The 14,839-nt window shown below is 48.3% G+C and overlaps 1 protein-coding gene across 1 annotated transcript in view; it reads left to right on the forward strand.

Moving 5' to 3' along the window:
• Window positions 1-232: 232 nt before the first annotated feature.
• Window positions 233-14,839, forward strand: part of LOC103801704 (plexin-A2-like) — a 110,663-nt gene continuing 96,056 nt past the window's right edge. The window contains exons 1-2 of the mRNA XM_009074128.1: window positions 233-1,408; window positions 2,890-3,072. Of these exons, the coding sequence (XP_009072376.1) occupies window positions 233-1,408; window positions 2,890-3,072 (1,359 nt within the window). The remainder of the gene's footprint in view (window positions 1,409-2,889; window positions 3,073-14,839) is intronic.

Consider the following 14,839-nt stretch of genomic DNA (forward strand, 5'->3'; position numbering starts at 1 on the left):
GAACTGTTCACCAGTAAGTTAGGAGACCTGCTTAATTCTTGTTACGCTTAGAGACATCCTCACTTTATCTCAAGGACTGTGTAATTAGAAAGCCTCCTTTGAATTTTATCTGCAGGGCACACTGGATCTAATCCTTTGCTCTGGGTGTTTCTTTTCTTTGCACAGAACCATGTGAGGGACATTGCTGGGGCTCAGGACACGCACAGGGAACACGAAGTTTGCCTTTCCCAGGATGGATCAGAGGAAGAACTGGCCTCGGGTACCGGACTCTGATGGCTGGTCGGTGGCTTTGCTCTGTCTCTTCCTGGCATTGCTCTCCCGAAACGTGTCCAGCAATGCCTTGTTCAGCACTTTCCACTCTGAGAACAGGGACTGGACGTTCAACCACCTGACTGTCCACCAAGGCACCGGAGCAGTCTACGTTGGGGCTATCAACAGGGTTTACAAGCTTTCGGGTAACCTGACTATTCTGGTGGCTCATAAAACTGGTCCTGAGGAGGACAATAAATCCTGCTACCCACCCCTCATCGTCCAGCCATGCAGCGAGATCCTCACCCTCACCAACAACGTCAACAAGCTGCTCATCATTGACTACTCTGAGAACAGGCTGCTGGCCTGTGGCAGGCTCTGCAAGCTGCTGCGCCTGGATGACCTCTTCATCCTGGTAGAGCCATCTCACAAAAAGGAGCACTACCTCTCCAGCGTCAACAAGACGGGCACCATGTACGGGGTGATCGTGCGCTCGGAAGGAGAAGATGGGAAGCTCTTCATTGGCACAGCAGTGGATGGGAAACAGGATTATTTCCCCACCCTCTCCAGCCGCAAACTCCCCCGGGACCCAGAGTCGTCAGCGATGTTGGATTATGAGCTCCACAGTGACTTTGTCTCCTCCCTCATCAAAATCCCCTCAGATACTTTGGCCCTCGTTTCGCACTTCGACATCTTCTACATCTACGGCTTTGCCAGCGGCAACTTTGTGTATTTTTTGACTGTGCAGCCAGAGACCCCCGAGGGTGTCTCCATCAACTCAGCCAGTGACCTCTTTTACACGTCTCGCATCGTCCGTCTCTGCAAAGACGACCCCAAGTTCCACTCCTACGTCTCTCTGCCCTTTGGCTGCGTCAAGGGGGACACAGAGTATCGCCTCCTGCAAGCAGCATACCTCTCCAAGCCAGGAGACGTGCTGGCCAAGTCTCTCAACATCACAGCCCAGGAGGATGTCCTCTTTGCCATCTTCTCCAAGGGCCAGAAGCAGTACCATCAGCCACCCGACGACTCTGCGCTCTGTGTCTTCCCCATCCGCACCATCAACGCTCAGATCAAGGACCGTCTGCAGTCCTGCTACCAGGGGGAAGGCAACTTGGAGCTCAACTGGCTGCTGGGGAAGGATGTCCAGTGCACTAAAGCGGTAAGGATGCTCTGGATGTTGGTTGTGGTAGCCCTGGAGGACCAGGATCAACACCTGGTCCACCGGAACGTGAGTTTGCACAATAGGATGGATCTTCCTGTGCCTCAGTTTCCCTGAACACAGAACAGACATCACAGTCCTCTTCCCTTTTAACCCACGTTCTTACCAGGCAGTTAGTGATGGCCATGGAAGGTAGGGATGGCATTAAGGCAGATGAATAAGGGTGTGCATCTTACTGGAAGTCTTTCCTAGCCTGGGGCTGTGGAAGCTGGAGGGAGTTTCTTGCCCTTCCCAAGAAGGAGGGTGATATCAACAAACTAACAAAATAAATACAAACGACATATTGTCTCTTTTGTATTTTTGTTCAACTGATTTCTTTAATCTCGACTCACATGCAGATCGTTCCTGGGCTGACTTGAGAATCCCTGAGGGTTTCTTTTTGCCTGGAATATTCCGTTTGGCTGCTGGGAAGAGATAAAGATGGGTTAAATGAAATGAAAGAAGGAAGGCAGAGAGAAGCTTGAGCAGTGGCTTGCAGAGAGTCATCCCAGTGCAGTTACAACTCAATGTGCCTGAGCATTGGGTAGTTAATGTCCCTTGTGGAAAATAAGTGGATGGCAGTCGGTGTGATGGCAAGCGGCCACCCATGTCACCACCCGCCGCCGCGTAGGAACTCACTGGAGCAACCTCAGCTGATGTGGCTTAATAACACTTAACTGTCAGCACAAGGATTTTTCTCTTGCTTTTATGGCAAGTGGTGCTCTGGGGAAGCGCTGGTGTCCATATTCCCTGTGTCGTAGAAGGGAAACTGAGGCACAGAGAGGTTGTTTGTTTGTAGGAGAGTGCACAGGTGGGTGATGGAAGGAGCAAAAGTTCATCTCCACATTTAGCACCTGGGTGGTTTGTGGGGCAGAATCTATGTCCTGTGTGTTCACTCACCTTTCCAGGGTGTGGGATCAGCCATGTCCAGCTTCTCCTCTGGCTGGTTACCAACCCCAGCCTGTCCCACACCACAGCTTTGCACCACTGTGAGATGCCAGCAGCAGGGCTGGCATGGTTCTTGAGGGAAGCCCTTCCTGATGTGGGCATGCTGGGCACCTCTGTACTTATCTAGAAATGGGGTGGAGAGGAGGTAAAATCAGTGGGGCAGAGAGTCCCTGCATGGCCAAGCACTGGGGAGAAACCCATGAGAAACTTGGTAGATGTAGAAAATGAGTGGAAATGTCTATTGGACTTAGGGTTCTTCCCTAACACAAACACATTTAGGAGCAGCTATAGGATGTCTTGGCCTCAGGTAGTCAAGGCAACAAGCCATGGGGAAGGTGGCTAAAGCTGGCAGGGTCCCTATGCAGGGGGTGGCATCTTGGTGACCCTCAACCTGCTGCCAGCACCACCGGCTCCTCTCCTTGTGACCCCAAGTGTGTGGGACTGCCCTGTGCTCTGTGTGTCACTCACAACTGCCCCAAACCTTGTCTTTCCAGCCAGTCCCCATCGATGACAATTTCTGTGGGCTCGACATCAACCAGCCCCTGGGGGGCTCAGTGCCTGTGGATGGGGTGACACTCTTCACCTCCAGCCGTGACCGGATGACTTCCGTGGCCTCCTACGTCTACAACGGCTACAGTGTGGTGTTCGTGGGGACTAAGACAGGCAAGCTGAAGAAGGTAAGCTCATGTCCATGGCTCTGGAGAGCCAGGAGCTGTTTTTCATCTCTCTCAGGATCCTCTGACGTGCTGTTGCTGCTGTGTCTTCCAGCTGTTTCCCAGTGTGAAACTGGGAGCCAGTCAGGAGTAGGAATCACATGGTCTGGGTCACAGAGAGCCTTGTATTGGGGAAGCAGAGAGATCATCTCTCAGTGCTGTCAGCACAGAGCAGTGGTGTTGTGGTTTGTTTGGAATTGCCAAGCTTTGGGAAAGGTGCAGTGGAAGCTGCTGCAGGATGGGCCTGGAAAAGGGACCAAATGAGGGTGTGCAGTTGCTCTGTTGTATTCCAACTCCAGAACATCTTCTTGCATGGGCTGAGGGCACCTTGCTGTGCTTCCAGTCTGGGAGTTCCCTCAGCAGAAGGGTGATGGGGCTCAGCCTCAGCCAACTCCTCACACACATCCTGCCTGTTACATGTTGTTCATCTGGGATTTTAGCAGTTTATCATGCCCTGTGGTCTGTGTTTGTGGAACTGATGCAGAAATGATCAGGGTGATGATGGGCCAGTCTGATTAGAGAAAAGTGAGGAGCTGGCTTGGTATTCCCAAGTACCAGTGAACCTCAGCATGAGGTATCCAAGGTCTTGATTATTCCTCGGGTTTGACACACTGATGGAAAACTTGCAACGGTTTTGAGTTGTTTCCCAGGAATCTTTCTGTGATTTGTGTTAGAAAGTTCTTTGTGATGACAAAATTACTGATGTTTGGTCATGGAGAGGATAGGAATGGGTTAACTTGGCTACTTTTGGAACCAAGCCTCAGGGCAAAGTCCTCCTGCTTCCCTCTGCCTCTTCCCTCCCGATCTTCCCCCTGACAGCTGAATGATTGATCAGTCCTGGAAGATAACATTCCTTGTCCTCTGCATCACAAACACTGGTGCTACTCGCCCAGGGCAAAGAGATGCTGGTTCCCTCTCCCAGAGGGATGTGATTTCAGGGTGGGGGGCTCAGGTGAGAGCCATAGGATGGTGTGTGTTGGGAAACACTGGGCAGGGCTGTTACTTTCTAGACCAGGTTTCTCCAAGCCCTATCCAAACCTGGCTTTGAATGACTTTTAGGATTTTGAAGCCCAGCTGGGATTTCCCTGCTTCTGAGTTCTGGAATTCTAGAATATTCTGAGCTGGATGGGACCTGTCTCAGGAGTTCTGTACATCAAATAAGTGTGGGTTGTAAGCAGAGATGTGTGAGACCCTTGTTGGTCTTCAGAGCTGGAAGGCAGCTCATCAGTGGGTGTAGAAGTCTGATCCAGCTCCAGCAAAACCACCCTCAGGGATGCTGCTCTGGAAAGCTGAAATCCTTCAAATTAACCTTAGCTCTAAATGACAACATTAGGTGAACCTGTTAAATGCAGCTCCTGCCTCTTTGTACAAAAAGAGTTAACAAATCAACAGCAGGCTTTTAATTTTTTTTTGTGTCCTTAAGCAGCAGGGAATTTCTTCCTCATCTTATCCAGGAAGATACAAGGACAGGCAGATACTACACTTGAATGTCTGCATCATTTTAATTACATCAGTTCATTAATATTCATTCAGCACTTTACAAGTGCTGAGTAGTAGTAAATTAGGTGCCTCCCTTGTGCCTCTCGAGTGTCAGTGGGGCAATTTTGAATGTGTGTCCTTAAGCAGCAGGGAATTTCTTCCTCATCTTATCCAGGAAGATACAAGGACAGGCAGATACTACACTTGAATGTCTGCATCATTTTAATTACATCAGTTCATTAATATTCATTCAGCACTTTACAAGTGCTGAGTAGTAGTAAATTAGGTGCCTCCCTTGTGCCTCTCGAGTGTCAGTGGGGCAATTTTGAATGTGGGGAGAGGGGAACCCTTCACTTCCCTGCTCCCCCCGTTGGGGCACAGGGGAGAGACAGGATTTTTTTAGCTAGATGGGTGGAAGAGGAGCCCACAGCACATCACAAATGCATATGCCAAGCTTTGAGCTGTTTGCAGGGTTTAGGGGGGGCTAGGGGAGGTGCCTCATTTAGAAGCAGTTAAAGAAACAGCCTGTGCCTGCACAACGAGGTGTTTATGGTCCTGTTCCATGAATTCTGTGGGGTCACTGGAGAAGCAGTCTCTCCAGAAGGCTTTTAATTCCTCCTGCATTGAACATCTTTTCGATGCAAAGTTAATCTCTTCATGCCCATCAGCTTCACTGGCCAGAGGGAGGGCTGTGGAGTCCTTCACCTGGAATCCTTCACCTGCTGGAAGAAAATGGATCCATTTCTGGAGTAAATTCGTTCCAGATATTTCACTACAGTCATGTTTTCATGGCATCTGCCAAGCACCCTTGTTTAAGCTGTATCAGAACTGCCTGCAGCTGATGGGATCCATGTCCCCCTTATCATCACTGCCTCATCCTCCTCTTCCTGGGGCTGAGGATGCTGCTGATCTCTATCTCACACTGCTGTCCACACCTTTAGTAAATCACTCCTCACTTGATAGTGGGATTATCTTTTCCATGGCCTACAAGAGACCAGGTGAAGTGCAGGAAAGAGCTTTGCAGTGCACTGTGGCCCTCCTGGGGCTCTCACCGAAGAGGAAGCATTGCAGACCCAGTGGGAAGTTAACAGGTTGTCTTATGCCTGTTCCAAGACCAGACATGTCTCCAAGTCAGGGATTGCTCAGGATGCTCAGAATTGTTTCCATATCTCTTCTTCCCCATCTGTGAAACGAGGATGGTAAAAATGTACAGCACCTAAGCGCCAGAGATTTTCCAGATAGATGCCTTATCTGCCTGATCTTCATCTCCTCCTCCTCCATTGCCTATCTACCCACACAATTAATGTCTGCAAGCCACGTCACACCTATTCCCTCACCCAAAGCTGCTGATTCCTTTGGAAACAAGCTGGTGCTCAGTCTGGGGTTTCAGAGAAGGCACTTTTGTGGAGCTGGAGGAAAGTCAGGGAGCCAGCTCTGAAACCTTACAAATGTACCTGTGCTTCCCCAGTGAGAATTCCTGCCTGGAAATGCTGCATTACCTCACTGATGTCCTTCCATTAGCTACTCACCTAACTGCTCCTGCCATGCTCCCTGGGAGAGAGGCTGCTATGCTTCAGCCTCTCTCCTCCAAAGGAGTGGAATGCTGAGAGCTCCTTCCTGCCCACATATCCCTGTGTGCACTCTGCTACAGCCCCATGCTGTCCAGCTCTAACCCTTTCCCTGTTTCCTAGGCACATTTGGAAGTCTCTTTCTGCTCCTGCCAGCAACCAGCACTGGCTGAGGTGTAGAGGAAGAAGTTCTCTCTGCTGGGAAGCAGTGCAGAAGGCTGGCAGCTTTCCCAGCCTGAGCTCACCTCTTGCTTTGCTGGTTCTGGATCCCTGCAGTGTCCAGTCGATGTTGGCACAGCCCAGGCAGGTCAGTCTTGGAGTCCTCACAGCCTGGTGTGGGATCAGCAGAGCTGCTCCACAACAGAGGGGGGTTTGATGGCAAATCCGCTGACAAATAAGTCAATGATATCAGATAAGTCAGTTGACAGTGAACTTAGCATCATTCCTGCAGGGAAACAGTGTTTGCTGAGGTCAGGGTTTGCATGCAGGTGGAGATTTGTGCTTGTACCTGCTGTGGCTGCTCCAGACTGGTTGGCAGCATAGCTAGTGGTACTGGTTTCTGCTTCCTCTGTCCTTGGTAACCATTGAAAGGAGAAGGGTGAATGGATGGATCTCTTCTCCATTAAAACTCAGTGCTGGAGGAGGAATTGTCTTGCACAGCTCTGGCTCTGCTGTCTCTAACTGCAACTCATCTGTACATGGCAGAGGACTCATGGGGCACTTGCTGCATGTCCTGTATGAAATGTCTGCACCCCCATGCCACCCCTGCCTGCTCCTGCTGGGTTTGACAAGCACTGCTCCTCAGCACTTTTCTCCAAATGGGTGAAAAGCAAATGTGCTGATGCTGCTGTGACTTTTTGACTAAAGCACAGGTACATTGGATGCAGATCTCCCTGCAGTTCTCCTTCTAAAGCATCTTGGCTAGGGGAGCAAGGCAGAAGGGGATCATGTTAGAGACATAATCGTTCAGAATGGTGTTTTTTTCTCCAATAAAACCATTTTCATCAAGCAAAATTAGAAGGGACATTAATGCAACAGCTTAACAGCAACTAAGTGCTGGGGGGAGAAGTGTCAGCTTGCTTGTTCTGTTTATGGGCTTCATACAATTCCATCAATATTGATGTGTGATGCCTTTGATTTTGACACTAATCATTGCTATGAATTAAATTTGCAGCCATATAATTAGGACTGCTATTAATAGGGCCTCAAGCTAAGCACTGCTGTGCTAGTTGTCTTTTTCCTGATGGCAAACGGCATCCACGGAACTCAGTTAATGTGGTTTGCTTGGTAGATGCTGAGACTGATGTGAAAATTATACTTGCTATATTTGGAGGGGCTTCTCTGAAAGGCAGATGCATGGGAAGGGTCCAGCTTGGAGGTTTCCCAAGGATTGTATTGGAGTTGCCCTTAAACTTCCCAGGAGTTTGCTGCTCTTGGGATACACAGGCTGAGTGGAAGAGAGGATTGTAGGGAGGGAGAAGTAATGCTCAGGTTGAAGAGCTGCTGTTGCCTTGTATCCATTTCACCTCCCGTTTCTCATGCAAATCTTCCTTTTTTTTTTTTTTTTTTTCCTCCTATCCAATGCTGTTTCAACTCTCTCAGTCCCTGTGCTTGCCTGGTTTCATTTCATCAGGCTGAGCACAGTGGCTGGGATAGCAGCAAGGCTCCCCACTAAAAATCAATCTTGTATTTCATCCCGAGAGGTCTGTTCCTTATTAGATCTAATAAATCAGTGAAGTGCCCTTCATTCAGCTTGTCAATGGAGGACATTGTTTGTGATCAAGAATAAATAAATGTCTCTTCTCTGTCTGTCAGTGCACCATCCAGGTATTATTTTGCCATCATGCTGCTTATGCTAGCTGGAGAAATAATGCAGTTCTTGCAGTCTCATCTACTTTCACATCAGCTGGGAATGCTCCTGGGTGGTATATGTGAGGGAAAAGCAGTAATGGTGATGTTGTACCTGGTTTTCACCCAGTGCTGTGTTGCTCAGTGGTGAAGAGTTTGATCTGTGTGCTTGGAGATCAAGGAATATTCAGAGTTGGAAGGGACCCATGAGGATCATTGAGACCAGCTCATGCTGGAGACGTGGGGCATTGACTGGGTAAACTTCAGGACTACAGGCAAGACCTCAGGTGTGGTTATTTCAGGTTATTTCCTGGATAAATGGGCACCAGGTGTTGTTCTGAATGCCTGGAACACACTGTCCCAACTCCAGCAGCACTGGACGTGGCTCCAATCCATTCCATCTTGCAAGGTCACCTGGGAAGTGCTGCTTGGGATCTGTCAGCAGGAGAAGAAGGGCTACAGAGAAATGTGTAATTCTGTAACTCATTTTCCTGACTGCAAACCACTCCTGTTTACCTGTTGAAATTGTGACTGTGGTGCCATGTCTGTCCTTGCTCCCAACCTCCACTTTTCCAAGGGGCACTGATAACTGATTGGATTACTCAGGGAAGGGAAAGATGAACTCTAAGTGTGCTGTTCCATCTTGGGACGTGATAGTTTTATTCAGCTTGGCTGAATTAATTTGTTCCATTAGTGGGAATAAAATAAGTCTTTCACAATGAAATATATATATGTCCGAACATGTCCTTAGATGACTTCATTCTATGGATGGTTATCTCATCCTGTTAATTTATCCTTCGTTATCGCGCCCACACACGCATTCCACAGCACTTCAGGAAAAAAGACAGTTGCATCAGTGTGTAGAGAAGCCAAGAGGACATCAGGCTATTATTGAGCTGATGAAAATCCTCTTTTTGCAGGCACCTCCCAAAGAGGGAAGCCTGGGTGTAGCTTAGGGTGGTAAGGTCAGGGGCTTTGCTGTCTCCTTGATCAATCCATCACCCTCAGAGCACAGATCTCTGTATCCCAGCAGAGGTGTGAGATGGCAGATGGCTCTTGTTTGGCTGGAAAAGTTGTTTAATTGAAAGGTCTGAGTAACAAGTCTCTGTTGTTTGCCCTAGGACATGAAATAAGGGGGTATTAGTTTGGTGCTATACCTCTGGGGGTTGCTGTGGTGTGGTCAGAAGAGCTGAGTTCATTTTTCTCCCTAAACAAGGATCTTCCAGCCTCAGACAGGAATTGCCCTTTGTTTCCATCTGTGTGCTGTCAAACTGTGACCTCAGAAATGTGTCCCCACAATGCCTGATGGTGTCTTGCATTTATTATTGTTCATAGCCAGAAGTTAGTGTCTTCTTAACTGGAATTTGTGCAGAGGAATATGAAAAGTGATGGAGGGAGCACTGATGGGTGTGTTTTGGGACTGGAGAAGGGGCAGAGCTGCCAAGTCCCTCTAGATTCTGGTTTTGAGCATTCAGGAATGTCCCTGCCACCTCTTAATGGCATGAAATTGGCCTCTTCTTCTCCCAACATCACTTCACTAGTTCTGTTATCTGTTGCCTGCCAGAGCAAGTCAAATAAGAAAAACCCAAGGAGCTGGCACCTATTTATAGCTGCTGGAGAGCAAAGGGGCAGGAAATGCTGTGGATGTGAAATGGAGTCAGGTGGGCTCTGAGACTGCTTTAATCTTTCTTGGCTTATGAGATGGGGACGACTCTGGGTCTTACGTGGGTTCAGGCACCTTGAAAAATAACTGGAAATTTTGGCATGCAGCAGTTCTATTTTGTTCAATTCCAAATGAAGTGGAGCTAGTGAAGGTTGTGAGTGGCTGGACAGCCTTATGCATGGAATACAGTCTGCCTTTGGGAGCATGGCATGGGTTGGGTTGGAAGGGATCTCTGAAGTCCATCCAATCCATCCCCCTGCACTGAGCAGGGACATCTTCAACTAGATCAGGTTGGTCAGTGCCCTATCCAGCCAAGGGGTTTTTATCATCTTCATATTTAGGAGATAATTAATCCCCACACCTTGTCTCTTTAGTGAGCATGAAGTGAGGTAGAAGTTATTCCTCCTCTGTTTCACGCTAGAAGAAGAGCTACATTTCCATCTAGTTCAATAATGGTTTTCTTCATGATGTGATGTTGGTGAAAAACATCAGTAAACGCCAAACTGTTTTGTGAATTCACATCAGTTTTTCTGACTGTTCCCTGATTTCCTCTGAGTGTAGCTCTGAGGGAGTTGCTGTGTTCTGGTTGATGTTGGTTTTTGGGGGTAGGGCAGTGTTAGTCTCCTGCCTTTCTACTTAAGAGTCAAGAAGTTCATGCTTTCTTTACTACATACATATTTTCCTGCAGGCTTTTAAAATCCTCAGAGGTCAAAATAACACAGGTTTTGGTCCATTTGTAAGATCTTAAATCCCTGGGTGGCAAGAAATACTGTGAGAAGCCCATGCTATGTTGCTTCTATAAATGCCTCCTCGAGGCAGAAAAAACAAATGTGGAAAACACAAATGTGCTGGGAGAGATGGAGGAATCTGCAGGAAGAGTCTTGGACTCTGGCACAGCCCCTGAGCTGCTGCTGCTGCAAAAAGGTTGGGATTTAGGGACAATCAGGGAGTGAAATGCCATGCAAAAGCAGCAGGGCTGTGGTTTGTGGCAGGGATCACTGTTAGGCTTTCCCTGTGAGTGTGTGAGTGATGCTGCATTTAATATTTCCTCAATCCTCTAATCAGGTTTACTACCCATTGTTGTTCCAGTTGCCTTTTGCTGCTGGTCAGGGCAGCCATGGTGTTAGCAGGGCTGTAAAATATTGCCTGTTTGCCATGGCAAATCCATCACTGGAGCATCTGCCTGATATTTATGGATGTGGCAGGCAGGCAGGGATTGGATGTGGCCAGTCTCTATATTAGCATGAGTCCATTACGCCTGCTGTGATGCATTGGCTCCTCACCTCCCCCTGCCTTTTATGACCCTCTTTCCATTCCTGTCGAGATGCTTGGGCAGGCAGATGCCTGTGCTTCCCAGGCTCTCCAGGAGCTCTCTCCAGGCAGCCCAGCCTGGAAATAACAGAGGAAGACAAACCCCTGCCTTGCTGTAAGGAACTCCCAGGGCTGGGGAGTGCAGCACCTGGGGGAGTTTTATCCCAGAGGCATTCCCTGGAGTCTGTGGAAGGCTCATGAGCTTCCCTGACTGAGATTTGGACAAAACCAACAGCAAAACACTAAGTCTGAGTGTGTCTGCTGCTATTCCCAGCAATGGTAGCAGCTCCTGGCTCTCTCCCAGCCACCCCCTCTGTGTGCACACTGGTGCCTTTCCAGGCATTTAATTTTAGTTGTGGGGTTTTTCCCCTTTAGCTGTAGGTTGGAAGATGATGGTCATTGATTAGGTGTGTCTCAAAGCAGTCTCAGATGATGCTGATCAGGCACAGAGGGAGTCACATGCAGAGGTGAGGGAGAGCAACGTGGTGCTGCTGTGAGGGTGAGGATGCTCCTGTTGTTCTTCTCCTGTTACCCACTGGTTTTATCGAGCTGCCATGGAATATGGTACTCAAGCTTGCAATTTTCTGCTCTAGAAGTCCAATTTGCACATTGTGATTTACACCCCTGTGCATGGCTGTCTCCCACCTGGGGCTCAGGGAGCCCTAAGGACACTGAAAGGGATGTTCTGGGCACAGAATGGTCTGGCTGGGACCAGGAGATGTGGCAGCAATTCCCATCTGTCAAGTAGTTTTCCCTATGCATCATTCCCTGCCTATAAAATCATAAGCCTTTTCCCAGCTCTGTGCTCCAGGTCCCTGCAAATGCTGTGCAGCCATAGAACCATAAAGGTTGGAAAAGACCTCTAAGGTCATTGATTGAGTCCAACCATTCAACCTATAAAAGAGGGGACACTGCCCAGAGTGTGACCCAAAGCTGTCAGCCCTGTCAGCAGTGAGCTGAGAGCAGTTGCTTCCAGTCCAAACTGGGAAGTCTGGTGGGAGCAGAGGAGGAATAATTGGCTGAGTGAGGGTTTAAGATTCTGATTCCTTGGACCTGGATGCAAACAGGGGAGTGCAGGCAGCAGCACAGGCATGCTGGAATAATTAGTAAGAGGCTTTGTCAGTATTTGTCCCTGTGTCTCAGGCAGGGACCCAACACCTTCCCTGGCTGTTCCTCCTCACTCAGTTACATGTCTGTGCATCAAATAGATACATGTAGATGAAAGTGATGTGCATTTAAAATGAATGTACACATCATACAGCCTCGCTCTTATACAGCACGGGAGGATGGTTTTCTTTTATTTTTTTGTGGTTAGCTGCTAAATTATTTATCGTGTGTTGGGCTTTAATCTCCTAAACCTGCCTGCAGGCCTTAGGCAAACCAGCCTGAGCATCCTCCAACCAGCCTGAGCATCCTCGAAAGCTGGAAGCCAGGCACAAAGCACTGAGGGACTGTAGGTGGTAATTGTTTGTCTTGCCTTGTCCTCTTCCTCCCCCTCATCGACTCATTAAAAGCAGTGGGGCCTGTTAAGTTGGTCATTGCCACTAACTTAAAGAGTGATTTGCATTCCCTGCTTGGAGAGGATACCAATCTGACATCCCTGTTAGTGGGGAGGAAAAAGAGTTAGTCCCTTGAGCTACTCAGAGTAGAGGGGAAAAAAAAAAAAGGGTGAGGAAGAGACACTGGGGTAAAACAAGGCTACTCAAAAGGGGAAAAAAAAAAAGGATGAGGAAGAGACACTGGGGTAAAACAAGGTCTTTCAAATAAACAGTGTTGTGCCTCCAGGTGGGAGCTCTTACCTTCCTGAGCAGGCTGCAACCTCCCAGCTCTGAGCTAACATTTGGCTGACTAATGTGATGTTTGCTTTTGCTAGTCATCCTGCAGCCAGTGGCTTATTAGTGGAAAAAAGGGGAAAAAAAAAAAGGATGAGGAAGAGACACTGGGGTAAAACAAGGTCTTTCAAATAAACAGTGTTGTGCCTCCAGGTGGGAGCTCTTACCTTCCTGAGCAGGCTGCAACCTCCCAGCTCTGAGCTAACATTTGGCTGACTAATGTGATGTTTGCTTTTGCTAGTCATCCTGCAGCCAGTGGCTTATTAGTGGAAAAACAGAGCATCCTTCTGCCTGCTTTCCCTTCCGAGTTTCTTTGATGCTTTTTTTTTTTTTTATGTGATGCTCTTAAAGCTTCTCCCTCCGAGAGACTTTGTACAAGTGAGCAGAACCAAGAGGCTACCCTGGACTTCCACGCTTAAATTGGTGAATGGCAGAGCTGGAATAAAACCAGAGTCCCCTCCTCCCACCTTCCCCTTTCTTTTGACTCCCAGACCAATTGCACTTCTTGAGTATATTTGGGCTAAATCATTCTGCAGAGCTTTGAAGCAAAAGGGCAGCAGGCTGTGACCCTCTCTGCTTTTCTTCTTGTGATTTCTTTGTGCAGAGCCTTTCACACTGGGAGCTTGGTCTTGTTATGGAGAAATAAATAATTAGAATATCTAGAAGGTAGAGGTATAGTGGGAGAGAGACTGAAGAGTTCAAAGATGAACAGGCTGTTTTCTGCCCCTCCTTTTCCCAGCAGCCAAGGCAGGAACAGCACTTTGTAACTTCACGGGGAGTTCATCTGAAAATCACTTTGTAATCCAAAGTGCAAAGAAATCAAGAGAAACACTGACCTTCACTGTTAGTAATCAGCTGATAAATACATTTTTGGAACAAAAGCTCATGCCATTGCATGGGGCACAGCTGATATTTGCCCTTGATCTCCCCAAGCTCTAGGGGACACTGCTGTGCTGGGGTGCAGGTGTGAGGCTCAGGGGGAGCTGATCCCTGTGCCACTGTTTTCCCTGCACCATGCTGGTGTTTCACTCATGGTGCTGTTCCTCTGAGGAGCTGTTGGCGAGTTGCTTGCAGTGTTTTTGTTGTCTGCAGGAGCTGTGTCCTGCAGCTTGCTCTTGTTAATTAAAACTGAAGTGGGAATTCCCTCGGTTTGCCTCAGCCCTGCTGCTGTTAGAGTTTTCCCCAGGTTTCTAGCATTTTTCCCACTGAACTAGTAGGATACTTATCAAGGGACAACACACATCATCCCTTTCCTTGCTGCTTGCCAAGCTCAGGGAGTGGGATGCTGCTGTGTGAGGGCCCTGAGCTCTTTTTCTCACTGCAGGAAGCTGTTTAGGAGCATGACTGGGGACTTGTCAGCTATGAACTCCAAACACTTAGCTTTGTGCTTATTTTCAGCAGTTTGGGTTGGATTTACCCTTCCCTGCAAAAGTCAAGCACTGACCTTTAGAGGCTTAGGTCAGATAGGGAGGGATTCACCTCACTAGTAACAGCAAAATGTTTCATCATAGAATCAGGACAGTTTGGGTTGGAAGGGACCTTAAAGATCATCTTGTTCCACTCCCTGCCATGCAGTGGAACAAGATAAACCTTCTACTAGATCAAGTTGTTCCAAGCCCCATCCAACCTGGCCTTGAACACTCCCAAGGATGGAGCAGCCACAGCTTCTCTAGGCAACCTGTGTCAGAGCCTTACTACCCTCACAGGGAAGGATTTTTTTCCCCAATATCTAACCTCAATCAAATCCTCTGTGCACAGGGAAAACCCTCTTGCCACTGGTGATGTATAACTGGGATTAGGCTGACCAGGAGCTTTGGATTTGGGATGGCCAGGGAAGTGCAGCAGCCCTGGCTGCAGGAACTGTGTGCAGATACAGGGCAAACAGCCCCAAACATGTCATGGAGTGTGTGTGTGACAGCTCAATATTTGCTTGAGAAAACAAACAAGTTTAATGTTTTTCAAGTGTGCTGCAGCAGGCCTGGGATTGTTGAGCAACCTGTGATCAGAAGCACCAGGCAGCCCAGGTTCAG

Source organism: Acanthisitta chloris, unplaced genomic scaffold (genome assembly GCF_000695815.1).
Source record: "Acanthisitta chloris isolate BGI_N310 unplaced genomic scaffold, ASM69581v1 scaffold19234, whole genome shotgun sequence".
Lineage (NCBI taxonomy): Eukaryota > Metazoa > Chordata > Aves > Passeriformes > Acanthisittidae > Acanthisitta > Acanthisitta chloris.